Source organism: Trachurus japonicus, chromosome 19 (assembly GCF_045865225.1).
Source record: "Trachurus japonicus isolate A0001 chromosome 19, Traja_1.0".
Taxonomy (NCBI): Eukaryota; Metazoa; Chordata; class Actinopteri; order Carangiformes; family Carangidae; genus Trachurus; species Trachurus japonicus.
In genome coordinates, this window is record NC_140925.1 from 9,582,879 (window position 1) to 9,609,861 (window position 26,983).

At 40.4% G+C, this 26,983-nt stretch overlaps 2 protein-coding genes across 2 annotated transcripts in view; both read left to right on the forward strand.

The window, feature by feature from the left end:
- Nucleotides 1–9,007, forward strand: part of prkcea (protein kinase C, epsilon a) — a 49,775-nt gene extending 40,768 nt beyond the window's left edge. The window contains exons 10-15 of the mRNA XM_085760743.1: nt 519–692; nt 1,661–1,815; nt 2,092–2,230; nt 2,969–3,157; nt 5,231–5,377; nt 6,968–9,007. Of these exons, the coding sequence (XP_085616869.1) occupies nt 519–692; nt 1,661–1,815; nt 2,092–2,230; nt 2,969–3,157; nt 5,231–5,377; nt 6,968–7,117 (954 nt within the window). The 3' untranslated portion in view covers nt 7,118–9,007. The remainder of the gene's footprint in view (nt 1–518; nt 693–1,660; nt 1,816–2,091; nt 2,231–2,968; nt 3,158–5,230; nt 5,378–6,967) is intronic.
- Nucleotides 9,008–9,268: 261 nt separating this feature from the next.
- On the forward strand, nt 9,269–19,087 carry epas1a (endothelial PAS domain protein 1a). The gene is made up of 9 exons (XM_085761705.1): nt 9,269–9,496; nt 10,619–10,785; nt 12,023–12,273; nt 13,087–13,171; nt 13,284–13,384; nt 13,487–13,650; nt 14,898–15,004; nt 16,158–16,326; nt 18,912–19,087. Exons 1-9 carry the CDS (start codon nt 9,471–9,473, stop codon nt 18,967–18,969), a joined length of 1,128 nt encoding a protein of 375 aa, XP_085617831.1. The 5' UTR covers nt 9,269–9,470; the 3' UTR covers nt 18,970–19,087.
- The last annotated feature ends 7,896 nt before the right edge of the window (nt 19,088–26,983 follow it).

Genomic DNA, 26,983 nt, shown 5'->3' on the forward strand with positions numbered 1-26,983 from the left:
AGATGAAATGGGACAGGTTCATATCTTATGCTTATAGTAGCGCAGGCTTTTTTTTCCCCCAAGAAAATTAAACAATACAAATTAGTTGTAATAAGGATAATTAACAATAATTAGAAACAAACCGACAGAAAACAAACAAACAAAAAAAAAACAAGCAGACAATCAGGGAACAACAACAACACCAGCAAAAAAAAAAAAAAGAAGAAGGAAGAAGAAGAAGAACCATAGTGTTGTCATTTTACAGTTGGTATGTCAAAACTAGATAAACACAGAGTTTCCACAGACATGAATGTTACATATATACACACTCGCAAAAAAAGCATTTTTAATATGGAAATGTGGCCTTCTGAAAAGTATGTCCACCCTCAATCCTTGTTTGGGGCTGTTTGACTTGAATGGCTGGAAATTGACTTGACTGAGATGCACCTGTGTAAAGGCAAAAACTAAACCGTCTCAGACCGCTAAGGGTTAACAACTTAGATTTGCTGCATCTTATTATTATGACGTCGCCTCCTCAGGTGATGCTGGCGGAGCAGAAGGGGACGGAGGAAGTCTACGCAGTCAAGGTTTTGAAGAAGGACGTGATCCTGCAGGACGACGACGTGGACTGCACCATGACCGAGAAGCGCATCCTGGCCCTGGCCCGCCGACACCCCTACCTCACCCAGCTCTACTGCTGCTTCCAGACACGGGTAGGAGGAAGTCCTCAGTCTCAGATCAAGTCACATTTTAGTTGTAGAGCAAATTTAAAATGTCAATGTCAATTTATTTACTGTATATAGCACATTTCATATGACGAGCATAAACTCAATGTGCTTCAGAATAAAAGCAAGATGCAATACATGTGAGTACATATTAAAACCAAAGCTAGTGCATATTAAAACAGCAGCCAATGTGTTAAGACAGACAAAATGACCAAAGACATCAAAGTTCTGTACAGGTAGAAAGTTAAAGCAGAAGTAAGCGATCCGGTCGTTTTGGCTAATGCTGCGTTCCAGGCAGGCTTTTGAAACCGTAAATTACAGCTTCAAGTCACGACTTATGACTTTGTTGCGTTCCAGGCAACCCACTCGTGTTTTTCTGACCTGTTTTACCTGTGAACGTCACTATAACGGCCACTCGTAACTTCTGACCCGTGAAGTCGTACCAGATCGAACTGGTACGACTTCACAGGTCGGAAAAACACGAATTACGGGCTGTCCTGAACGCACCATAACTTCTTGTCAGCCGATGGAGTTAGCAGCCCCCGCCCTCGTCATGGATCAATTGGTCCTCGTCCCTACGTCACCACATTCACACGCATCCCTTGGCTGCACACACAGAGAGGACTGCCCCTTTATGCCGTTCTCTCTCCTCATTGGATAAAGGTTGTAGGATACAAGAAAAGTTTTCTCCTCGGCTCAGAGCAGAGCAGAGTGACTGACAGACCCGTGTTTCGGTCCAAACACTCTATGTAAGTGATTGCTGTGGGAAGATACAACTATTTAAGACTTATATTAACACAAAAATATCGCTTACTTCCGCTTTAAAACAATATAGAAAGCAATACAACGCAATTATACAATTATACAATTTTACAAACATGCATGCATACATTGGGACATACAGTCTCATGCCCCCGTCTCTCTCTGTCTTTCTTTCTGTCTGTCTCTCTCCACAGGACCGTTTGTTCTTTGTAATGGAGTACGTGAACGGAGGAGACCTGATGTTCCAGATTCAGCGATCCAGGAAGTTTGATGAGCCTCGCTCCCGTTTCTACGCCGCTGAAGTCACCTCGGCCCTCATGTTCCTGCACCGCAACGGGGTCATCTACAGGTGCCTGCTTTTATTTCGATTTGAGCTTGTAGTATATGTAGAGGAGAATCCTGAGAGGAGAAGCCGGAGAATTGAGCATTAGATCATTTTAGATCATAAATGATTCAGCTATAAGGGACATACCAGAAGGTATGTTTCACACCTTAATTGCATTATGTGATGACTCACATGTTTTTTCTTTTTTTACATTGCACGCTCAGTCACTTTTCCCAGTGAGTCCAACTGTGGTGGAAACAGATGGTGCTAATTCTCTCCCTCCTTCTCTCTCTCTCTCAGGGATCTGAAGCTGGACAACATCCTGTTGGACGCTGAGGGACACTGTAAGCTGGCCGACTTCGGCATGTGCAAAGAGGGCATCATGAACGGAGTGACCACCACCACCTTCTGTGGCACGCCTGACTACATCGCCCCAGAAGTGAGCTGAATGTTCAAGATCGTTGTTTTATATTTCACAGCATCGTGTTTGACTGGCGGCTGATTTAAAGGGATAGTATCATATTTTTAAAGTGGGGTTGTATGATCTACAAATAGCCCCTAAGTACTTTAATTGCAGTAGAAGACTCTCTGCACTCCTCTCGTTAGCAACGCCAGCCCATAGCCCTGCCCAGAGATTTACAACATACATTGTTGTGAATGGACCCAAAGAAATGGCCTATTTTCACGTCCTAAAAGAGGTTTTTCGTGAAAAAAAATACACAGTTCCATTGTTCGCTATAATATAATTTTTTCCAGCCCTTTAAAGTGCAGGAAAAACACTGTTTTTATTTGGACCTAACCAACTCACGTATCCCTCCGCCCAGGGTTAGCGCCCGCCGATCAGCAGTTGGTTAGGTCCAAATAAAAACTGTGTTTTTCCTGCACTTTGAGGAGTTGGAAAAAATTATATTATAGCGAACAATGGAACTGTGTATTTTTTTTTCACGAAAAACCTCTTTTAGGCCACGAAAATAGGCCGTTTCTTTGGGTCCATTCACAACAATGTATGTTGTAAATCTCTGGGCAGGGCTATTATGGGCTGGCGTTGCTAACGGGAGGAGTGCAGAGAGTCTTCTACTACAATTAAAGTACTTAGGGGCTATTTGTAGATCATACAACCCCACTTTAAAAAAATGCTACTATCCCTTTAACGCCTGTCCTGTCCTGTTGAACTCAGATCCTGCAGGAGCTGGAGTACGGGGCCTCGGTGGACTGGTGGGCCCTCGGGGTGCTGATGTATGAAATGATGGCCGGACAGCCTCCGTTTGAAGCCGATAACGAAGACGACTTGTTCGAGTCGATTCTCCATGACGACGTCCTCTACCCGGTGTGGCTCAGCAAAGAGGCCGTGTCGATCCTCAGAGCGGTAAGAGAGACTCCTCCTCTAATGTTTCCTGAAGAGCTTGAAGGCGTCTATGCTGAACTGAACTGAACTGAAGAATAGTTTAATTTCTGTGTAACTGAATTGTTTGGGGTTTTCTTCAGACTTCTCATTACTAACCACACAAAACTGGCTTGAATCAAGTTGAACAGTGGAAGGTTTTGGATGCTTTAGTTGCATATAGATCAAGTTTGTGTCTCATGTTTTACCAGCAGCTCAAAACCTATTTTAATTTTTTTTTTTTTTTCTTACTTCTGTGTATAATTTTTTCATTCTCTGATTCCAGATATTTATTATTTTACAGTTTCCTACAGCTTTTAATGTGTAATTTCATCATTAATATCACCGTATTCCTCATTTTCAGCACTCTAGCTGCATTTTATGTCATGAAAGGTGCCATATGACTTATTCAGTTTAATTTATTCAATTGAATTTTATTTATAAAGCGCATTTCATGCACAGGGCAAACTCAGTGTAAGTAAGTACATTTTATTTGTATAGCACTTTTCGTAGAAGGGGTTCACAAAGTGCTTCACAACAGAGTCAGGAAATGTGCTTTACAATGGTTAGACAATTACAATACAATGCAATAATAGTGCAAACAATTAAAGAAGTGCAAATTTAAAACAAGACAAAACAAAACAAAATCAAAACAGTATCACATGCACGTCTACATACATGCTCAGGTGGACACATTGCATACACACATACAATGTGTGGTTTATTATTTATTTTGAAGGTTTATTATTCTATTATTATTATCTTTCTGTTCTCCAACACTTCAGTGGATCACATCGGGTATTTTTAAAGTCAGATGGTTGGTAGTGTCTCTGGAAACAGCTTCAGAACAGCAGTGAGCTTTGTTAAATCACCATCTGGCTTTGAGAAATGAGTCAAATATAATAATAACAACAACACACGAGAGCCACAAAACTGTTAAACTAGTTGAACAGAATAAAAAAAAAAAAAAAAGCCAGATTTTAATGTTTAAGTGCTGCTGAAACAAACGGCTTTTTATCAGCCAGATGCTGCCACATTGTTAACCTACTGTTGATCCCCGGCAGCTTTTAACTGTCATAAAGTGAGAACCACAAAGGCAGAGACTCAGAAGCACAACGCAGGGGTTTTTATTTTTTATTTATTTTTCTTTTTTTTAGGAATCACAGTCTCTTTACTGGTGCACACACACACACACAGACAGACTGATCCAAGGGAGCAGACTGGGGCGAGGTCAATAATTGAGCTGAGGTCAAACACAACACAACACAACAGAACTAAGGACAAAGACAAACTGGCACCAAGAGAGCGCCGATTAAAAACGACACATTAGATACAGGAGGACACAGGAAGTGAATCTGAAAGAGGAGGGAGCGTTTGTGATACCAAATGAAACAGGAAGTGAATATAAATGACCTGATTGAGCTGGACGTGACATTTACCTGCAGCTGCATTATGAAACAAAACGCCTGTAACCTCGTGCGAAAAAGGTTTCACTCCAGGTTTTTCAGCTGTTAATCTTTTTTTTTAAGATCACTCTGTCATTCATGTTTCTGCACACGAGCTCGTTTGAAGTGCACTTAATGCAAAGGTGTTACGCCGCACTCTGCCACTAAAAATAAAACAAAGTCAGTCAGTGGTTAAAGTGATAACAATGCGATCGTAAAACGACGCCGGATCACAAAGTGCTCTCAGCAACAATGAACAGACAGCAGAACAAAAGCAAACACAGCTTTCAGTCTCAGTAAATAACACCAGCACTCTGCTGACCTGCCTCATCACTCTGCTCTACCCTTCTTTCTCTTCTCTCCCTCCCTCTCTCTTCTCTCTCTCTCCGTTTGTACCATTCACAGAGCCATTAATGCCTCAGCTCTATTATTAGCACTGAAACGCTTTTTGCTCAGCCCTTCGTTCTGTTTCTGTCCTCCTAGTCGTTTTTATGGATGAAACCGCAGCTCGAAGCCCGGCTGGTTTTTTAGACAGTGCAATTCCAACTCAAAAGTGTTGTGTTATATGTCTGTGTGTGTGTGTGTGTGTGTGTGTGTGTGTGTGTCTGTGCAGTTCATGACCAAGAACCCGGCCAAGCGTCTGGGCTGTGTGGTGAGCCAGGGCTGCGAGGAGGCCATCAAGACCCATCCCTTCTTCAGAGAGATCGACTGGGTCCTGCTGGAGCAGAGGAAAGTCAAACCACCCTTTAAACCCCGAATTGTAAGAAACACACACACACATGACTCACACTTACTCAAAAAGACACTTTTTTAAAAACATTTTGGATCCCCATATGCTCCCTGCATTCCTGCGTTAAACAAATGGACCAGATTGATTAAACTGATTTTCACTGGCACTTTTTTTGTTGGCCACAAGTTGCTGCAGAATCACTTTGCCCTGCAGTTTGCTGTGAAACGAGGCCCTCTAGTGGCCAGAGCAAGATCAGGAAACATTTCTGCTGATAGAAAAAAAAGAGGAAATGCAAAAAAAACAATGATTAGACACTTAATTTTTATATAAGATTATATAAAACAAATGTTTAATGACACAATGAAACAACCCGATAATTGTAGTTGTAATTCAATATTCACATGTTTTCTCATTGTCATTTTCCAGTTATTATTTTAGCATTCATTAATTTGAGCCATTTCTGCAGCTCAGTGCTCTCAGAGTATGAACAAACAATGTGTGTATGTGTGTGTGTGTGTGTGTTTGTGTGTGTGCACTAGGGATGTCACGATAATAGATTTTTTTGGTACGATTATTGTCAGAGAAATAATCACGGTACTACGACTATCACGATTATTATGCATTAAGTAATTTCACAACACTATTAATGTGTAAAATCAAATATAGTTAGAATATACATTAGTAATTATGAAATATTTTAAATATCTATTAAAGCAGAAGTAAGCGATCCGGTCGTTTTGGGTAATGCTGCGTTCCAGGCCGGCTTTTGAAACCGTAAATTACAGCTTCAAGTCACAACTTACGACTTTGTAGCGTTCCAGGCAACCCACTCGTGTTTTTCCGACCTGTTTCGCATCCCTTGGCTGCACACACAGCCCTTTATGCCGTTCTCTCTCCTCATTGGATAAAACTTGTAGGATACAAGAAAAGTTTTTTCCTCGGCTCAGAGCAGAGCAGAGTGACTGACAGACCCGTGTTTCGGTCCAAACACTCTATGTAAGTGATTGCTGTGGGAAGATATAACTATTTAAGACTTATATTAACACAAAAATATCACTGACTTCTGCTTTAATATATAACCAATTATTAATCCGCCGGGTAAAGTGTTTGAAATGTTCAAGTCATTAATTGTCACCCATACCAAATTTTTAAGTTAATTTAAATCTTTTTTTTTAATTACAAATGACACTCTAGCATTTAAATTCCTACCAATTCAATGCTACTTTAGGTAAATGGACCAGAATCTGTGCATTTACCTTCACTTTAGAGCACATCTGCCGACACGGTTCAGACATAATCTTTTTTTGGAAAGTGACGGTATTTAGGAATCTTTACGATCAATTAATTGTGGCGTTTAATACCGCGATTAATTGTGAAAATGAAAGTAATTGTGACATCCCTAGTGTGCACCTACCTTCACTTCCCTGCTGCTGTATGCGTTTGTGCAGGTGTGTGTTATGTTCACAGACAGGTAGTAAGTCTCGGTTATCAGAAGGTGTCGCTCTAATGTCATTTTCAGATTGTAGTGAGGTTTCTTCCTCTGACTGTGTGTGTATTTGTGTGTCTGTGTGTGTGTGTGTGTGTGTGTGTGTGTGTGTGTGTGTGTGTGTGTGTTTGCAGAAAACCAAGCGAGATGTGAATAACTTTGACCAGGACTTCACCAAGGAAGACCCGGTGCTGACGCCCACGGACGAGGCCATCATCCGACAGATTAACCAGGACGAGTTCAAGGACTTCTCCTACTGCGCCCCCGAGGAGACACAGACCTAACACACACACACACACATGAACACACATACACATGAACACACACACACATCCAATGACACTAAACCTGGCACTCACCTACACACACACATGCTGACACTCACACATGTGTAGAATCATAAATCCCTTTACAAAACACACAGACACACACGCACACACACACTCGCGGTCACTCCTTTACTTTGAAGCTATTGGTTGTTGTTACTTTTTGGATTATTCTTTACTTGCATTGTGTTATTGTTCTTGTTGCCTGGGTTTATTATGAATATGACTATGAATATGAATATAAATATGAATATGACTATGAATATGACTATACACACCTGCACATGCTCTCACACGCACACCCACACACCCACACTCCCATGTGCACACTTTTACAGTAACGCTGATTCACATACACAAACACAACAAATACACGTTGCAATCCCAAGTTTTTACACGCTCTCACATACATATACATATACATACACATACATACATACATAGGCTCACTGCATATGCTCAGACAACCACACATATATATAGTATATATATATATACACACACATGCACACACTTCCACTGCTTCTCTCCCCCAGCACCTGTATACATGAGGACTGTGGGTGCGGGGTGCAGAGGCCTGTATATAGCCTGTGTCGAGTGGCTGTATTGTGTTGTTATTGTCTGCTAGTAAAGGAGAGTCGTGGCGCATGGACAAGCACCCTACCTGTGTTATTACTGTCCTCATTGTGGACCAGTTAGGGCCAAATACCCTTTGTGCAATACCCTGACTATCTATATATTTTATGGTTTTTTTTGTCTTTTGTTTTTGTTTTTTTTCCTCAAAATGTGTTTTTTTTTTTCTTTCGTTGTATTGTTGTTGTTGGTTTTTTTGGATCGTGGAATGATTGAAAATCTTGCTCTCATCTTTCCTCCTCCTGTCTCGTGTGTACAAAGTGAATGTCGAGCTTACAAAGTTACAGGCTATTGAACTAATTATGTGGAGCAGCGTGTTACAGGCGGCCTGTGTAGCAGTGAACAGCACGATTTCCAGCTACTTCATCCATCTGCTAGTTTCAGAGTCCACGTCCGTCCTGCCGGTGCGAATGCGCTGGCTCGTGGGCGTTTTTTTTTTTTTTTTCATGAATGTACATTTTCTTGTGTGTGTGTGAATGCGTGACTTTTTGTCCTCAGCATTTCTGTTTCTATAGTTACCATCAGTGTTTTCAGCCCCCCTTTCCTTCCCCGCTCCTCCAAAGCACCAATTCCCCTTTCCCACCTCCAGCAGCTGTCTCACTCAGCCAAAACCACTTGCTTTTCTGACTTTTGCATTTTTCAAGAATGGCTTTTCTTTCTTATTGCTCTCTCTCTTTTTTTATTATAATTATTATAATTATAATTATAATTATAATTATAATTATTATTATTATTATTATTATTATTATTATTATTATTGTAAAGTGTTTCTGGAAGAATCCTTTGTGTATAATACTATAACTATACTATTATAGGTCTGTTACAGCCGGGTGAAAAGAAATGTGGAGAACCAGCAGCTGAATTACCTCTCATTTCAAACACATGCACCCACACAGAACACCACATACAGACTCCCCCTTATCGCCTCCCCCTTCCTCTCTTTCCTCCACTCTCTTTCTTACAAACACTCTCACACACACACACACATGCACACACACACAGAGAAGGACTGTTGTCGCGTGTACTGTACAGTGATCTGAAGGCGAGCTGGTTGCTCTGTGTGCAGTAGAGTCGGTGTGTAGTGAAGCTTTGTGCACCCAGGGGTAGGGCTGTTCCTGGTCACACTTTTATCTTACTCTGTGCCAAAATGTAGTGCAACAGCCGGGCTAGTCCTGTCTGGTCTGATTCCAATAAAACACTGAGCTGTCTACATCACTCCCCCCAAAATCCTCTGTGTCTTCTTTCCTTTTTTCTTTATTTTTTGTTTTTAATTTTCTTTTTTTTCTGCTGTTCAGAGGCAGATCTGTGATGAAAGTTTGAGTGAAAGACAAAAAAAGAAGAAGACAAAAGGGAGAAGGTGGGCTGGAGGGAGGTGGAGAGAAAAAGGGGGAGGGGTGGGTGATGCTTTTCCTGGCCAGCTGACCTATCACAGTGCTCGAGTGCTGGAGGAGGCCTGAAGGTGATGCTCATGCAGAGGGGAGACACTCGCTGGAGTCATCTGTGCTGTGCAGCGGGGGGTGTGGAGCATTTGCCTTGTGACATTTGGTGCGACTAATTGTCCCTGTGATTAATTAAAGGCTGCCTGCGATGGCGCAAATTGTAGCGGGGAGATTCCCTGCTGCGCTGTGAACATCTCTTTCACCATGACTGTGGACTGTGGAGACACCTGTTGCACACGATGACGGCCGACAAGGAGAAGAGAAGGTAAAAAGCTCCAGGTTATTGATAGAAACTCATGATGATATATAATTTTATATGCTGTGTATATATATTTATGTAAATGCACAACTGACCTATTTCTGTGGTGAGGTCAAAGACGATGTTTTTAACCGCACTGGGCATGCAACTCACTTGAATTGTGACCACAGTGCCCTGATATCTTTCACTTATTGTGTGTCAGTAGTGCTAGAACGTCTCAAATCCTAAAAGCGAAAGTAACACCCCATTGTGCAAGTAAAAGCACTACAATGTGAATTTAAAGCAAAAGAAAAAAGTAAATTGAGAGTTTATAGAAAGCATGTATATTGTAAGTTTATTTGCTGGGAGTTGTTACATGCTTACATGCATGTTGGGACATTTTCCACAGCCGTTTAAAGAAGGTGTTGTCAGTGCATCATCAAAATGAAATAATGATACCGTCTGATATCCGTTTGCAGCGACTCTGATAAAATCAAAGTCGTTGGGGTTGAACGTTGGCACCTGAGAAAGTGAAAAAGCATCATGAGATGTAAGAAAATGTTCAGTTAGTGGTGCTGTCATTTGTGAAGTTGGCACAACTCTCTCAAGGTATGTTTTGTATTGTAGCTGTTATAATAGATTTAATCTAATCAGACATAAAAGTGTTTGTCATGTGTCATTCCCTGTAAACACCACAGTGTCTGTGCTAATGCATTTACAGTATATAGTGACTTAAAGGGGACATATTATGCAAAACTCACCTTTTCAATGCTTTAGTATGTGTATTTGCGTATCTGGAGTGCCTTCTCACCCCTTAAACGTAAGTTTTGACAACTACTTCAACATTTTGTAAACTGCCATAGTAAGAAAATGTGTCTCTTAACAAGCCGTTTAGAGCAGGGCTGTGAAACTGGTGTGTAGAGAACCCAGCTGTGCTCAATCTTTTGGTTTTTCTGGCCAAAGCATGTTACTAACATTACTTTTAGACATCAAGGTACCATGTCAAGAAGCAGAAATTAACATAATATGTCCCCTTTAATTGTACTTGGGGTGTTTTATTTTGTAATATTCATGTAAGTGTCATCAGGATTTTTGCAGGAACTCATTCCCGCTCATTGTTTTGCATTGTTTGACCTTTGTCCTCTGCAGGGCGATCAGCCGTGAGGCGGCCCGGAGGAGACGCCGGGTGGAGTCGGACGTGTTTGGAGATTTGTCTCAGCTCCTGCCGCTCCAGCCCACTGTACGAGCTAACCTGGACAAACCCTCTGTGATTCGCCTCACACTCAGCTACATACGCATGCACACACTGCTCAAAGGTAACGACACAAGTCCTCACACACACAAACACACACACACATACAAAAGACATTTAACATCCCTGATCACTGTAGCTATGTGTGTGTGTCTATGAAGAATCAATAAAATCAATTGTGGAAAACCTGCAGGTGACATCACATCAGTGAATATTCCCACAGCTTATATTTGTGTATATCATCCCGACATTTAAAGAACAGGTTATATATAACAAGAGAGTTGAAACAGAAGTGAGAACTTTCTGTTTCACAGGTTTTGGGGCATGTGGCTGTGAAATTGAAGTTACGATAGACTTTCCTGTGCAATTGGCCCAAGTTTGACATAAATTATCAATTCAAAATATTCCATTCAGTATATTTCTATGCAAATAAAGACAGCTCATCAATATATGTAGTGTATGTTATGTTCAAATAAAACTGAATTAAATTGCATTGAAAATAACTGAAATTTAGAACCAGTGTTTCTGTTCAGCTGCTTCGCTGACTTGTTTTTTTTTTTTTTTTAAATGAAACCTATATATTTCAAATGTGAATATTGGATTTTATTTGTACATGTTTTGAAGTATAATTGAAATGCATCTTTCACAGTTCACTGATGAGTGTGTTGCAGGAAACTAACTGGAGATGACCGTTAGATAGAGGAAGTTCCCGATAACATTTGTCTTATTGTCTTACAATAATTTCCTGGAGACCTCCTCTACTTTTACTGGACCAAACCTTGAAATACGTCATCTATAATCTATAATCTATAATCTGAACTGCATCTAATCTCATTTTAAGATTGAAAATCGAACAGTTAGACTTAAACTTAAGACCTTTAATTGTCCTTACGTAAATTTGTGTTGCACAGCAGCTCAACAATCCTCACATTTACAATCAACGAAAGTCAAACATTAAAATACAGATTAAAAAGGATTGACAGTCAAGGCGTTGAGTTAGTTAATCTTATGGGAACTTGGTTTTTGTCCCCATAAGAAAGAAAAGTCCCCCTAAATCTCTGAAGAGGTTTAGGTCCCCACATGTGTGGAGTGTGTGTGCACACACACACCCACACACGTTCAGATTGATCACAAACACACCACATCCTTTGTACATAGTTCCCATAAATGCTGAACCCACTGAAAAAGTTTCCCACGATTATTTACAGCTTTCACAAAAAAATAAAAATAACAATAAGATCTCGCTCTTTACTTTTTTTCTTTTTCTTCTCGTGCCTCTCTGTCTTGGGCTGTTTCTATAGGAACCGCTGGGACGAAAGCAGAGACCAGTCACACCGTAAAATATGGACAATTGTCGGAAGGTGCAGAGGAGCGACCGGAGGGACAGGAGCTCAGCGTGGGACGTCACGATGAAGAGAAAGAGACGGTGGAGGCCGTGGAGGAGACCAACATGTACCTGAGGATCCTGGAGGGGTTTCTGATGGTGCTGTCCACGGACGGAGACATGATCTACCTGTCGGACAATGTCAGCAAGTACATGGGCTTGACACAGGTACACACACACACACACACACACACACATTTATGCATGACTGACAGGGCCGGCCCTAGGATTTTGGTGGCCCCCTAAACAAGGTTTTTGTTTGTGGCCCTGCACTCTAAGCGCAAACACCAAATCACTGGTTAAAACTGAACACAGACGTGTTTATGCCCTCTGAGGTTTGAGGCCATTTTCTCGACTTTTACATATTTTCTTAAATTTATCTTTTTAAGATACTTGCAGATGTAACAATAGGCCTACTCAAGTGTTTTATGTCTAAATATTAGAACCTCCGCTGTAAGCACACTGAGGCCAGTTTGTCCTAGAACACTGTAGAAAGAAATAATTTAGGCCAAATGCTGGAAATTTGAGGTCTGCTTTTTGAAAAATGTCAAATCCCTTGTGAAAACACTCCTTCAGTCATGAGAATGAACTGTTTTGGTGCTTGAAATAGGATATGAATACAGTAATTATAGATAAGTGTAGAAAACAAGTCTAAAATGAAATTTTGTAAGATTGTTTTTTGAGCACAAATGTTGTCATTCTGCCGTTCTATTTTCACCAAATGTCTCAAATGTGAGATAAAAGAAGCTGAATATTGACTTCACATTACATATAAAGCTCATAGCTGCACGTGCAGACCTCAGGATGTTTAAATGACTTGAATGAACCCCGGTACCTTTCTGATCATGTGGCCCCCCACCTAACGGCTGTGGCCCTAAACAACCGCATAGAGTGTTTATGCCAGGGGCCGGCCCTGATACTGCTGCATTGTTGACCACATTGGATTCAGTATTTTTGTGATAAATGTGTCTTTTCCAACAGGCCGAGTTAACGGGACACAACATTTTTGAGTTTGCTCATCCCTGTGACCACGAAGAAATCAGAAATAACCTTCGCGTAACGACAGGTGTGTGTGTGTGTGTGTGTGTGTAGGAGTGTATTCACTCTCGGTAGGCTATATCCTGTAATTTGAACATTTTTTTCTCATGTATACGGGTGTAAATTGTGTCCCTTTTTAGGGGAAGTTTGGATCGGGGGAAAAAGGGACTTTGTCATGAGGATAAAAAGCGCTCTGACACACAGAGGAAGAAGCGCCAACCTCAAATCGGCTACGTGGAAGGTTTGTGAGAAACGTACAGAAAGTAACACGTTTTTTTTTCAAGTCCATATTGATATTTGTTTATTCCAACTCGTGATATAAAATAAAATCGTGTGGTTTCAGGTTTTGCACTGCCAGGGCCGGGCCAAGGTGTGTGTCGCACCCACTTCAGTTTCCTGCCTACTGTTGACGTGCCAACCTCTGCCCCTGTCTCACACACTCCTCAGCACACACACCTTCACCAGCCAGCACAGCATGGACATGAGGTTCACGTACTGTGACCAGAGGTGATTCACACAGATGTATACACACACACACACACACACACACACACACACACACACACAGTCTTTGTGCACTTATGCCAACCATCTTGTATTTGTGCATTATTACAGAACTTGTGAATCGGCTCTAAGTAAATGTTGTGTAGTGATTCAGTGTAGGAGCGGGTAATGTCTGTTAGGTGTTCGTCTTGGATGTTTTGTTTGTATGTGTATGTATTAAATATGTGTTTTCTGTATGTATTTTTGTTTTTATGTATTACGTAAGTAGCCTATGTGTTGCTTGTTGATGGTTTGTATTTGTCACTCATGCAGATGAAAAACCCCAGGAAGAATAGCTGCTGCGTGGCAAAAGCTAATGGGGATCTTATGTAATAAACTAAACTAAATTAAGTAAATGATTTCAGCAACAGCCGAACAAAAGAGAAACCAAAACTGAAGTTGCTTACTTGCTCAACTTGTTTTGATTTTTTTTTTTTTAAGATTTCCTGTAAAACACACTCAGGAGCAGCTGCACACTTCATTTTGTGTGTCTCTCGGTTCTGACCAATAATCAAATATAATCTATTGTATTGTATGTACAAAGATGCATCTTCAGTCAAATAATCTTTTACTGTTTAAACCTCTTTAACCTCAAATTTGTGCGGCCAAATTTTCTTTGAAACACCATTTGAGCAACATTATTTCATAGTCTCCCTAGTCTCCAGATATGAAATATCTCAGTCAGGATAAATCTTATGTCAAATTGTGCAAAGAAAACAACTGTCATATTCCCATTTGATGAACTGATGCAGTCATTAAAAAAACAGGCTACTCTCATTTTAAACATCATATAGCTTCCTTAAAAGAACTGAAACAAGCTAACAGAGAATTTATTATGACAATGATGAGTAAAACAAGACAATTTTAACTTCTGTTGAGCGACTTAAAGGGGAATAAAAAACAGAAACATGGTTTTTAAGGGGTTAATTTAACGTGACAGACAGTGATGATCAAAATATTCAGAAGTATAACTGCTGCTTTGTTCCCTTTTTAGCTTCCCCTTTTTTTTATTTTGAACCAAGAAGTGCAGAATATCAGTGAAGCCTGAACTTGTTTGTGGCTGCTGCTGCTGCTGCTGCTGAATAAGGAGAATTCATTGACTTGATAGTGGATCTCTTGGTGTGTCAAGAGGCTTGTTTATCAGGGCGTTATTGTGTAAAATGAAATTATAGCCTACACTGTTTCAGTTGTGTGCGTTTGTGTTTGTGCAGAGTGACGTTGCTTTTAGGCTACAGTCCTCAGGAGCTGATGGGTCGATCCATCTACGATCTCTGTCACACGCTGGACATCAAGTGTTTGACCAAAAACCACCTCAACTGTGAGTAACGGTTCACACTATGGGATGTCACGATTAATTGCGGTATTAATCGCCACAATTAATTAATTAATCGTAAACATTCCTTATAATACCGTTAGCTTAGTTACCGTATTGGCAGATTTGCGCCAAAATAAAGGTTAATGCACAGATACTGGTCCATTTAGCTAATGTAACATTGAATTGGTAGGAATTTAAATGTCAGTGTGTCATTTGTAATTTTAAAGAAAACAAAACAAAACATAAAATGATTTAAAAAAAAACTTAAATATTTGGTATAGATCACAATTTATGACCTGAATATTTCACACATTTCCTCTGGGGGATTAATAGTCTAATTGTTCCTATAGCCTATTAATAGATACTTCAAATATTTTGTGTAAACAATGAGTAATGTAATTATATTTTGACTGTATTTGATTTTACACATTCATAGTGTTGTGAGACTAATTAAAGCAGAAGTAAGCGATATATTTGTGTTAATATAAGTCTTAAATAGTTATATCTTCCGACAGCAATCACTTACATAGAGTGTTTGGTCTGAAACACGGGTCTGTCAGTCACTCTGCTCTGCTCTGAGCCGAGGAGAAAACTTTTCTCGTATCCTACAATTTTTATCCAATGAGGAGAGAGAACGGCATAAAGGGGCGGTCCTCTCTGTGTGTGCAGCCAAGGGATGCGCCTGAATGTGGTGACAAGGGACGAGGACTGTTATGGTGCGTTCAAGGCAACCCGTAACTCGTGTTTTTCCGACCTGTGAAGTCGTACCAGTTCGATCTGGTACGAGTTCACGAGTCGGAAGTTACGAGTGCCCGTTATAGTGACTTTCACAGGTAAAACAGGTCGGAAAAACACGAGTGGGTTGCCTGAAACGCTACAAAGTCGTAAGTTGTGACTTGAAGCTGTAATTTACGGTTTCAAAAGCCTGCCTGGAACGCAGCATTAGCCAAAACGACCGGATCGCTTACTTCTGCTTTAATACATAATAGTTGTGATAATCGTAGTACCGTGATTATTTCTCTGACAGAAATCGTGTCAAGAAAATGTATAATTGTGACCTCCCTGTTCACACACATACACATTGCATACCTGTATGTGCTGTACCTGTTTTCACCTTTGTGTGTGTGTGTGTGTGTGTGTGTGTGTGTGTCTGCAGTGTGTTGGAGGAGCCAGTCGGTCAGTGGTCAGTACAGGATGCTGGTGCGAGGTGGCGGTTACGTTTGGGTGGAGAGTCACAGCGCCGTCATCCCCAGTGTGCGAGCCTCCAAGTCCAGGACCGGGGCCCACCAGCCGCTCTGCATCCTCTGTGTGACCTACGTCCTCAGGTGTGTGTGTGTGTGTGTGTCTGTGTGTGTGTATGTGTGTGTATCATGTTAGTGTAGTATGCTGATCGAGAAAAGAGATGTGACACTACCTCAATGCACTGAATCTTTCGCAATAAAGGTTTTGTAGCCTTTATTTATAGCCACACTAGAGACTCTGGGGTCAGTCTGTGTTGCGTGGTCCACACACCTAACACTTATCTAAAATAAAATCTGACACGTTCACATTGATCCCCAGAGGAAGGCATAATGGTCACGTTGTGTGGTCATCTGTGATTCCCCTAGCATTGCCAAGACGTTGGCGTGATATTGTTTTGACGTGTGGATTTCAGAGGTATTTCTACAAGACGGGATTCCCTCTCCTGAGCTTCCACGTAGCACACAATGGTTATGGTCAAAATGTTCCAACCTCGGTGACTTTTTTGTGGTTTGTGACCAAATACCTGTCAGACTTTCCCACCAGCCCTCAGCTGTATAGGCGACTGTGTGTGTAGGCTACACGTTGCACAATTTCACACAGACAGACCCTATAGTCAGTCTTTACAGTCTATGAGTCAGACCAGACAATCAGCCTAAAGTAGCTTGTTTTGTTTTGGTAAATGTCAATAACAGTTTAGTTCCTATTATAGTGTAATATTATCAGAATGGATTATGTTAAAGGGGTATTTCAACATTCTGGCAAATTCGCCTATTGCCATAATCACTTTAGTCTTAGGAGTAGGTTCATTACCTTTAATTGTCGGTGCAAGCTATTTTTAGAACGGTGGAGCAGAGACGTGAGCTGCTCAGCTAACGCAGCGGAGGCACACGGTATTTCCACGTTTCCCTCATCAAACTAAATACACAATCCAACAACTCCAAAACGCTCTTGTGGAGAAGTTGTGACCTGCACATTCAACACGCTATGAAATAATCATGTATAATAATGTAACAATACGACACACGAAGCAAATACTCAGAACTACGTGCTTTTGAAATCACTCCGCCCAGCAGCCATGCCCGAAATGTAGATTCAGTTACGCATTTGCCTCAAAAACAACTCCGTCTTGTAATGTTACGTTATTATTTCATAGCGTGGTGAATGTGCAGGTCACAACTTCTCCATGAGAGTGTTTTGGAGTTGTTGGATTGTATATTTGATGAGTTTGATGAGGGAAACGTGCCGTACCGTGCAGCTCGCGTCTCTCCCCCGCCGATCTCAAAACAACGTGCACCGACAATTAAAGGTAGCCTATAACCTACTCCTAAGACTGTAGGGGTCATGGCAATAGGTGAATTGGCCAAAATGTTGAAATATCCCTTTAATGCAAATATTGGATTAACACAACTGCAAACAGTGGTGCATAAGTAGAAGATACTGTCGTGACAATCATGTTTGGCCACCACCTGAATGTAGGCCTATCATGTTAGCATCCATATCATGTCTTTGAACCATTATTGTGTGCGGCTGATTGTAAATACAAATGGCTATACTCTGTTTAATTTCATTTAATTGTTACTTAATACTTAACATATTGGTAAGATAAGTTACTTTAAGATGATTCCCAATGATTTCAGAGCTGTGGGCTTTAGCAATTATTTGCTAAAAAGCTGTGTGAATATGTTTCAAAAGACATGATACAGATACAGATGCTAAATTGCTGAACTCAGGTGGAGGTAAATCCTTAAATCTGCCGAACATAATCACATTAGCACCGTCGACCTGAGCTTGTTAGCGTGCTTAACCCAAGGTACGGCTGCGTCAAAGCTCAGGCTCACAGAGCTGCTAGTGTCTGCTAACTGTTAGCCTCGTTGTCTCCATGTTTAGACAACAGCTCCTCTGACAAAACAAAATACTGTATCAGCTGCTAAACCGCAGCATGCAACAACTTTTGCAAGACTTGTAGCATGATGACTAAAATCACCAAACACTTCTGGTGAAGTCTTTTTAACCCAAACCATGACCTTTCCCAGAACTTAACCAAACCACTGTTAAACCCAACCAAACCCTAACCATAGCATCATCTTATCCTAGAAGGTATTTGTTTTTCACATTGGAAAACACCTCCGGGCCTTTCTAGATTCATTACATGAAGAAATATGTGATGGAAAAATAAAAACAACAGTAATGTCACCTAGTGATTTTGACCGTTTTTACTGTTATCGATCAAGTTTCTGCAAAGTTAATTTTATGTCATGTAAAGCAAACATGGCAGGGTTTGAAGGTAGCAACTTATATGGGTTTCTTTTGGGCTGCAGCTAATTAGTTTCATTTGTAATTAACTCTATAAGTTTTCATATTTGAGAAGCTAGATGTTGTTTGCCAATTAATTAGTTTGCAAATTTTCATTAGATGCAAATTTACAAATTAACAATTTAACTAACTATTTTTCATTAAATGGTTGAAAAAAGAAAGAAAAGAAAAGAAAAGCGATATTTAAAGAACATAAAAATGCAAATATCTGAGTCAGCTCCCATCAAATAACTGCACCAACACGGTTTTGAAGTGTGATAGTGGAATTCCCAAAGAAGTAGCAGGTTTAGTGTATTTCCGACTGTTATTAGTATCACTAATATGTGGTTTCATGCTCCATTTGTGTGTCTTCCAGTGGAGTGGAGCAGCCGTCGCTGCAGCTCTCTTTGGACCAGACTGTCAACAGATACTAGCTGAAACCGGAGTTTGAAGACCAATTTGCTGAATCCTTCTGATCTTATAAAATCTGCTCTACCTCTGTCATTCTCATCACATTTACCTTTATTAAATATTAAACTTTCTCATTCCAAACAGCCTGTGGTGGCAGCGTGTGTTGTTCCCGAGAATCTCGTGTTCGGATATCGTCTTTGCTGCAAATGTGTGAACTACTGTAGCCTATCTCAGTTGTTGATTACAACCTAGACACTAAAACAATATGGTGGTTACAATTTCAAGCTCTGATAGTTCATGTAGATAATTTGTCTCATTTCACATTTTTTGTTTGCTTCATTATTTTGCATAAGTGTTGCATTAGCAGTGCGTCTGGCATCCTCAAAGAAAACTGAAAGCTCACAATGTAGACTGTGGTTGACAGACAGTTGACAGGGCGTAGTGTGAGCTGAAATTTGTTGATGAAACCAGGCAGTTTGACTTCTCCCTGACCTCTCTGGGCCTGACCTTAGTTCCTTTGGGGTTTCCTTCTGGGCCACCTGACACGTGGGGTTGACATCTGACTGTCACACAGTGCACACACACACACACACACACACACACACACACAGACACAGACACACACACACACCGAGTATATATAGCAAGATATGCATTGTGCTGATGAAGAGATGTGAACAGACGCAAGTCAAAGCCACAGCTTCCTGAATAGCGACACTCAAGAGGAAAGTTCTCGTGAGAACTTTTTCAACTTTTTACCTCTCGGCCCCTACATACACTCTCTCACACTTGCACACACACACACACACATACAAACAACAGATTATTACTAGTTTCAGTTCAACCGGCGCTGCTTGTGTGAAACTGGAGTGGAAACAGTCTGAAAACTAAAATGCGTTAGGAAATAACAACAATTAAATATAGTTACCCTATTGGTCACGGCACAGATTTTTTTCAGCACCTGTTAAGAAAACACACTGCAATATGAGCATGTACAGTGGTCATTTAAAGATAAAAACATGTCTTATCACATGCATCCATTAAAATTTTACTGATTAAGTTTAAAACTTTTTTTTTTTTTGGCCATTAGTTACAATGTAAAACACTTTTCAAAACAAACACACGTGGTGAAGCTTTATTAAAAAACTAGAAAGTACAAATGTGCTGCACTTTTATTTGCCTTTCAATTTCTTTCTATTTAATACATCTACTGCATCACATTTAATAGAGATGCATTTAACAGCTTTACTCATAGATGACTCTACAGATGAACACTTTATTGTAACAGACTGTTGTGGCTCCAACAACCCTATAGTAAATAAAAGACTATTAGCAATTCTTCTTATTCTTCCGTGAGTAACGTCCATCTGTCCATTTTCTGCTGACTATCTGTACTGTAGGGGTTGTGGTGGCGGCAGCAGCAGCAGCAGCAGCAGCAGCAGCAGCAGCAGCAGCAGCAGCAGGGAGCAACTGTTTTGACAAGACCGGGGAATAAATCTGCACTGATAACTATCTTTACAAGCTACACAGAGTTTCTGTTTTTTGTAAATTTCTTGAATAACCCAAAGTAATAACAAAGAGATAGAGAAACAAAATCTTGATCATGTTTGGCATTCAAATACAAATGATTTAACACAACTTGACAGCTGATTTTTATGACAGAATCTATTGTTAATTCTATTATCTGACACTTAAACACACATACATAACACACACATAGCATATGCAATATATACAGTAAAGCAGCCTCAGTTTGATTAAAAAAAACAAGTCTGTGAACCTTCATAACCCCCAACACTGATGCAGTGAGACTACAGATGGTAGGGAGAGATATAGCTCCATCTGCTGCTTGACTATAGTTATTGAAACAAAGCATATGTTCAACCACCTCCACAAGGCGGCCATGTTGCCCCAAAAAGTCATGCAACATGTGCAATGAAGAATAATCTTGTTGTTAAAGACCTTCAGCTTCAGCTTTGTGGCCTTCACCAATGTCTTTCTTTAGGACAGTTTCATTTGTTTGTCTCATAAAGATTTCACATGCGGGCGAAATGTCATTTTCTGGGAACTTTCATGACATAGAGATGTCTTTTCTTATCGATAATGATATCCACACAAATAATGATGCTGATGTTATTAATGATCCAAACCTAGGCTATATCCCTTTAGAAAACATAATAGAATGAAATATGCATTTACTTAATTGCCTCCTCTGTTTAAAGTGCTTCGGTAACACTTTACAATAAGGGTCCCTTAATTAACATTAGTTAGTACATTGATAAGGATTAATTAACAGTTTACAGATATATTAACAATCATTATTATGTATTACTTAGGATTAGGAAACACATTAATTAATGTAGCCTATTAGTAAGCAGTTAATTAATGTTTACTACTCAAAGTTAGTTAATAAATTAAGTAACAATAAAAGTTGAATAATGTAATTAGTTATCATTATGTATGCATTACTCAGCATTAATTAACATTAGTTTATATATTAATGCTTAATAATGTACTAACTAACGTTAATTAAAGGACCCTTATTGTAAAGTGTTACCAGTGCTTCTTCATTAACTTGGCTCTAGGAAATGTTTTTTTTTTTTTTTCAGCATGTTTGGTTCATCTGCCATGTTCTGGTTGACTATGCCAGTTTTCAAGGTCACCCTGATAGTTGTGGAGTGAATTTGTGTCACTGCAGAAGCCTGATCACTCCAGTATGACCGAGTATGAGACACAGCGGGGGCAGAGATAAGGTGGGTGGTGGTGGTGGTGGTGGGGGGTTTCATTTCAAACTATACCATGATATCCTGTTTTAAAAGAGCAGACACGGACGCAAAACTTTCACAACCTTCACGCACAGACCAAACGACGTACGGCCTCTGTCCCTCTCATGCACTTCCAGTGAAAAACCCATGTGACCTGACTGAACAGACCCTTGTTTACGTCCTCCCCCCTTGGTCGTCTTACGCTCCTCTCCCTCCCCCAGTCACACACCCCTATGGTCGGGTGGGTGTTGTCAGGCCCTAAGCCAATGATATGACAGTGCTCACCCTTTGAAACACAACCATGATAAATCAGTGTCTGGTTGTGTGGGGAGGAAAACACATAGCAACCGGGGGAAGAACATCATTAAAGATAAACTGCAGTCAAACAGGGAGGGAAAGAGAGAGAGATAGAGAGAGAGAGCTATTTCATACATGACAATTAATCATTCATTTGCATTTATTGCAGCCATTGTTTTATTGTTGATTAACATTGGGTTATATCTGGATGAGGAAAGGCTGCAGAAACAGAGCGAAGTGTGAGTGAAACTGACCTTTGGTGCACAGTTCAAAGTGCTTTGACTGATACATGTGCTACATGACATGTGGAAAACAAGTCAGTGTCCAAGTGCATTAATAAGATTCAGCTCAAGAACATTGCACAGGATTTTTACATGACCATAGACAAGTATATTTATCCTGAGGTCATTCAAATAAAATCAAATATTAGAGACAAAATTTATACAAATAAAAAATAAATACAGGAAATAAAGTTGCAGGAAAACAGTGGGATTTTCAGGGTCATTGACAATAGGTGAAGTTGAAGAATAGTTAAAGTTTAACGGGCTTCATTGTTTTTAGAAAACAAGTTATTCATTAGAGAAGTCTTTTTTTCCATTTTGGACTACTTTCCTTTTACGTTAATGCTCAATTGTTGCAGAATAGTTTGATACAAATTCTCTCTTTTTACCTGTAAAACAATCATTACGACGACTCAAACAAGTCTCTATATGTTCCACATATGTCCGGTATTACAGTCATTTCTTTAGGACATGTTTGAAGTGCATATAATGGGTATTTCATATTCCCTGAATGTCGATGCTGATTTTGTTCTGTTTTGTCAAACTTTTTGTTGCAATATTCTCTCGACAACTTAAAGATGTCAGATTTTGTCCTGCACCCTGACCTCGCTGCCTGGGGTGTGGGTTTGCACATCCACCATCTTGACTTTGAAAGTATCTGGTGAGATGCAGGAGCAAAGCAAAAGTTTAAATGAAATAGTCGATGAAATATAAAATATATGTTTTCTAGAAAAGCTGTTGTGTTGAGAGTGCATTTCTGAGATTGTGGTTAGGTGTGACTATATCGAGCTTCAGGTATCTTTACTGCAGATTGCTTATCTTCCAACAAGTAACAGAACAAACGGGCATAGGAAGATGCATTTGTAATGTCCCTTCTCTTTGTCTGTCTCTTCGGAAATTGTGCAGCTTCATCTCAGTCAGGATATCAGCTTTGAAAAGTCAATAAAGGAACAGTATATGGCCCTAGTAGACCCACAGAACAATAACATGATAAGCTCTGCCTTTATTGCATTAGTAATACTGAAACTCTGCCTTGACTTTGTGCCAGATGCAGTCGGTAACATGGTTACTATTGATTATTTTGTCTGACTGACATTAGAGAGAAGACACACCATGTTCAGGACATGCAGATGTGTAAACTCACCATGCAAACCTGTGTGTACACTTAAATCCTAAAATCACACCTAACAAGAGCCATAAATCCCTTTTCTTTTCATGTTGTGTAACCGTGTGTTTGTGCCGGTGTTTAAGCATACAGTATGAATGTGTATTTGTACCTGTGCCCAGGGGGGGAAGGATCTAATCTTATCTCCTGTGCAGAGTCCACAGGTGTAAGCCCGGGTCAGGGTCTTCATTCAGACCAGCTCAGCACTCGGATTCTGTCTCTCTGTGCCATGCAGATTGGTGGACAGGGTTTGCATGTACAGTATGAGAGAAATGACATTCATCATGCCAGTTCGAGGTGAGAGCAACTCTGTGCTAAACCACCATAGCTGTGCTTACACTGTGGGAGTAGATGCACCACAATAAACCAGTGTAACCTGCAAAAAAATGCCTGATTTCTAATGAGAATATTGTGCAGGCTCGTCCTTATTAAAAGCATATCTCACATGTAGGCTATTGCATAATAGCAGATATTTATAGCAGTTTTTTTTAATGATGTTACAGTGTCTGCTCATGTGGGAAACAGTTCTCTGCATGCAGTGTGTTTGAAGCATAAAAAAAGCTCTGCTGATTGGCCGATCAGTAGGTTGTACCCATGATGCCGCTGTGCTGAATCAAAAGGCCTCTGATGAAAATGAACTCGAGCAATCTGGCGGTGCCGTCGCAGCTCAGCGGAAGACGCCAACTCTCCCTCACCTCGCTTCACACACACACACACTTTTCCGCCTGTCTTGTTCCAGCTGTCTCTGAAATGCTTCCCAGTAGACACCATTCACACACACACACACACACACAAACACACATACACACATACACACACATGACCTGCTGCCCTAAATGATGCAGACTCGCTTGCACAGATATAATTGCTCACATACAGAAAGCGTGCAGGGACACACATCTGCACAGAACATCTATAAGTCAGGCTGGTTCATCATCACAGTGAAATCAATTGTGTTTGTATTAAGCAGAAGTGAGAACAATTTTACACCAGGCCTTTGGTTTCACGGTGAAGCTCAATAAGACATTCGGCTATAAATAATCAACTAATTTCAATGTTTTTACTGTAATGCTTGAATGCAAGTGCTGATTGTCTGTGCTTTTGATGGTCAAAATGCCATTTTTCATGCTTTTATTTTGAAAGACTAGCTGGTTTATTGGTCAGTTTACCACTTCTCCACACTGAAATGGTTCGGCATAATTTTTTGTGCAGATATTTGTTCTTCGTGGATGGTTTTAAATAAAATGTCAAAGCATATATCGGATAAAATTACTCAATTACATGTGGCCAACCAATTCCCATGGGCCTCAGCTTGACCTTGCCTTTACACAGTGTAGTGAAAGTTGTTTGCTTCACAGCACTGTCAAGTTTAGTTTGCATCCAGCTATAAAAACCCTCACGCTGGAGTCGCTGGAACCTGTTAATAGTTACTGTGCCTCTGCTGATCGCATCGCCAGATCAACTCAGCCATTAATTGTAGAGGCTGGTTAATGACTGATGCAGACACAGTGGGCTGACTCCCTCTTCCTCCTCCTCCTCCTCCTCCTCCTCCTCCCTCATGGCAGATCAGGGAACTGCTGATGACAGCAGGCCTGGCAGAGTGAGATCCTTTGATCAAGCCACAAAGTACAAAACTGTAACAGTGTGGTCGCTGTGCAAAAGCTAATGAATGACCAGGCTGATGCACTTCATGCCTGCCACTTTACGTATCGAGACACTGAATGAAATATTGATTGATTGAGTTTTTAAAAAGTATACTTGTTTTATAGGCTTTTCACTTTAAAAATGTTCAATCGGTTTAAAAGTTATTTCTGTGTAACCTTCAGGTCAATTTGCTGAGAAAATACTGCAACTGAAATGACTTGTTTCATTTAGTGAATGCCCTTATTACAGTGCAGAAAGCTGTCAAAGGCCAGTCAGGGAAGGCTGGGTCCATTCTTACCCCATTTGCAAGGTGTCCTGTCTGTGCTGACTATGCTGGGTGCAGTAACCCTCCACCACCTCCCACTCTCTATTATCCCTCTTGAAGAGGAAAGGCAGACTCAGGATGTTATCACACGACTTGATCTTCTCAGCTAAATGTCACCAGGAGTGAACATTAGGATTTCCACCCTGATTATAGAGCATTTATATGAATACTTGTATTATTGCTAAGTCACTTTGATATTCAGTGTTTGTTTTTTTGTTATGAAACAGTACCACACTACTGGATATCACATTGTTTTGCATATTGCCATTGATATAGTACTAACAACATTATTGAAAATATTTGAAGTGAAAGTTGCAAAGGCACAGATTGATTCAAAATATTATTGAAGCAAAGTATAGAGGCATTAGCAACACAAGTTAAAAGCATTTGTCCCCTGTATTTAACTGTATGATTATCACTGATGTATAAATACACAAGTTGATAGCATAATGGTTACAACAATAGCAACAGGTGAGAGTTAATTCAAATCAAAGTGATATAGGCTAAAAGTAAAGACACTGAATATGCTACATTCACTCGTAGTTTTGCACTTGTTTGTCCTACATAATTTATTTTTCTGAAAATTGCTTTTGGAACTGCATGTAAGTAAGATAAGAGAAACAGAATAAACTGCCTGTATACACTCCTGGCTAATTAAACAGTCTTGCAATAAATCCTCCATTAATGAAGATTATAGTGTTCAGTTTGTGTTGAAACTGTGTTAAAGAGGTGTTCACCCAGTTCACTTTCTGGAGGCAGCACTCTGTGATGCTGTTTAACTGTAATAACAGGGATAGGCAACCTGCAGAAATAATGGCTATAAATACATTAAAATCAAAAACGGAAAAATACATTTTGACAGACTTGAATTGACAGTTATAGACCCCAGGTGTGCAGGCAGACTGTTCCACAGGTGAGGAACACAGTAACACCTGTATAGTAGTCCCAGATGATCTGAGGGGACTGGGTGCTTCACAACATGGATTATATACCTAATAAATCTAGATATATTTTGGTCCAAGACCATTTAGTGCTTTGTAGACCAACAATAAGATTTTAAAGTCTATCCGAAGCCAATGTTGTGATCTGAGGACAGGTATAATATGGTCCATTTTCCTAGGACTCTGGCAGCAGCATTCTGAATCTGCTGCAGATGTCTAATTGATTTTTTGTTTCGACCAAACCCTTAATTCTTGCTATGTTTTTCAGGTGGTAATAGGCAGGTTTGGCAGGCCAGAATCAATAATTAGGCTACACCAAGATTTCTGGCTTGATTTGAAGTTGTCAGTGACATGGAGTCAAGGTGAGCAGCGTTGATCTTTGACCTTTCATTTTTGGGGCCAAAAAAGGTGGACTTTATTGCAGGATTGTTGTTTTGAGCTACATGTTGTGTAGGCTACCCAAAAAAACTGACAAATGGTGCAAACGCCGAGAGCGCGCGCTGTCAAGTTGCAGTGACGGGCGCGCGCACCTCCGTTGGTCCTCCTCTTCCGCGTGCGTCTCTCTCCACGGAGCCCCCGCTGCCTTTTAAAGCAAACGGACCCCGGCGTGCCATTCCCC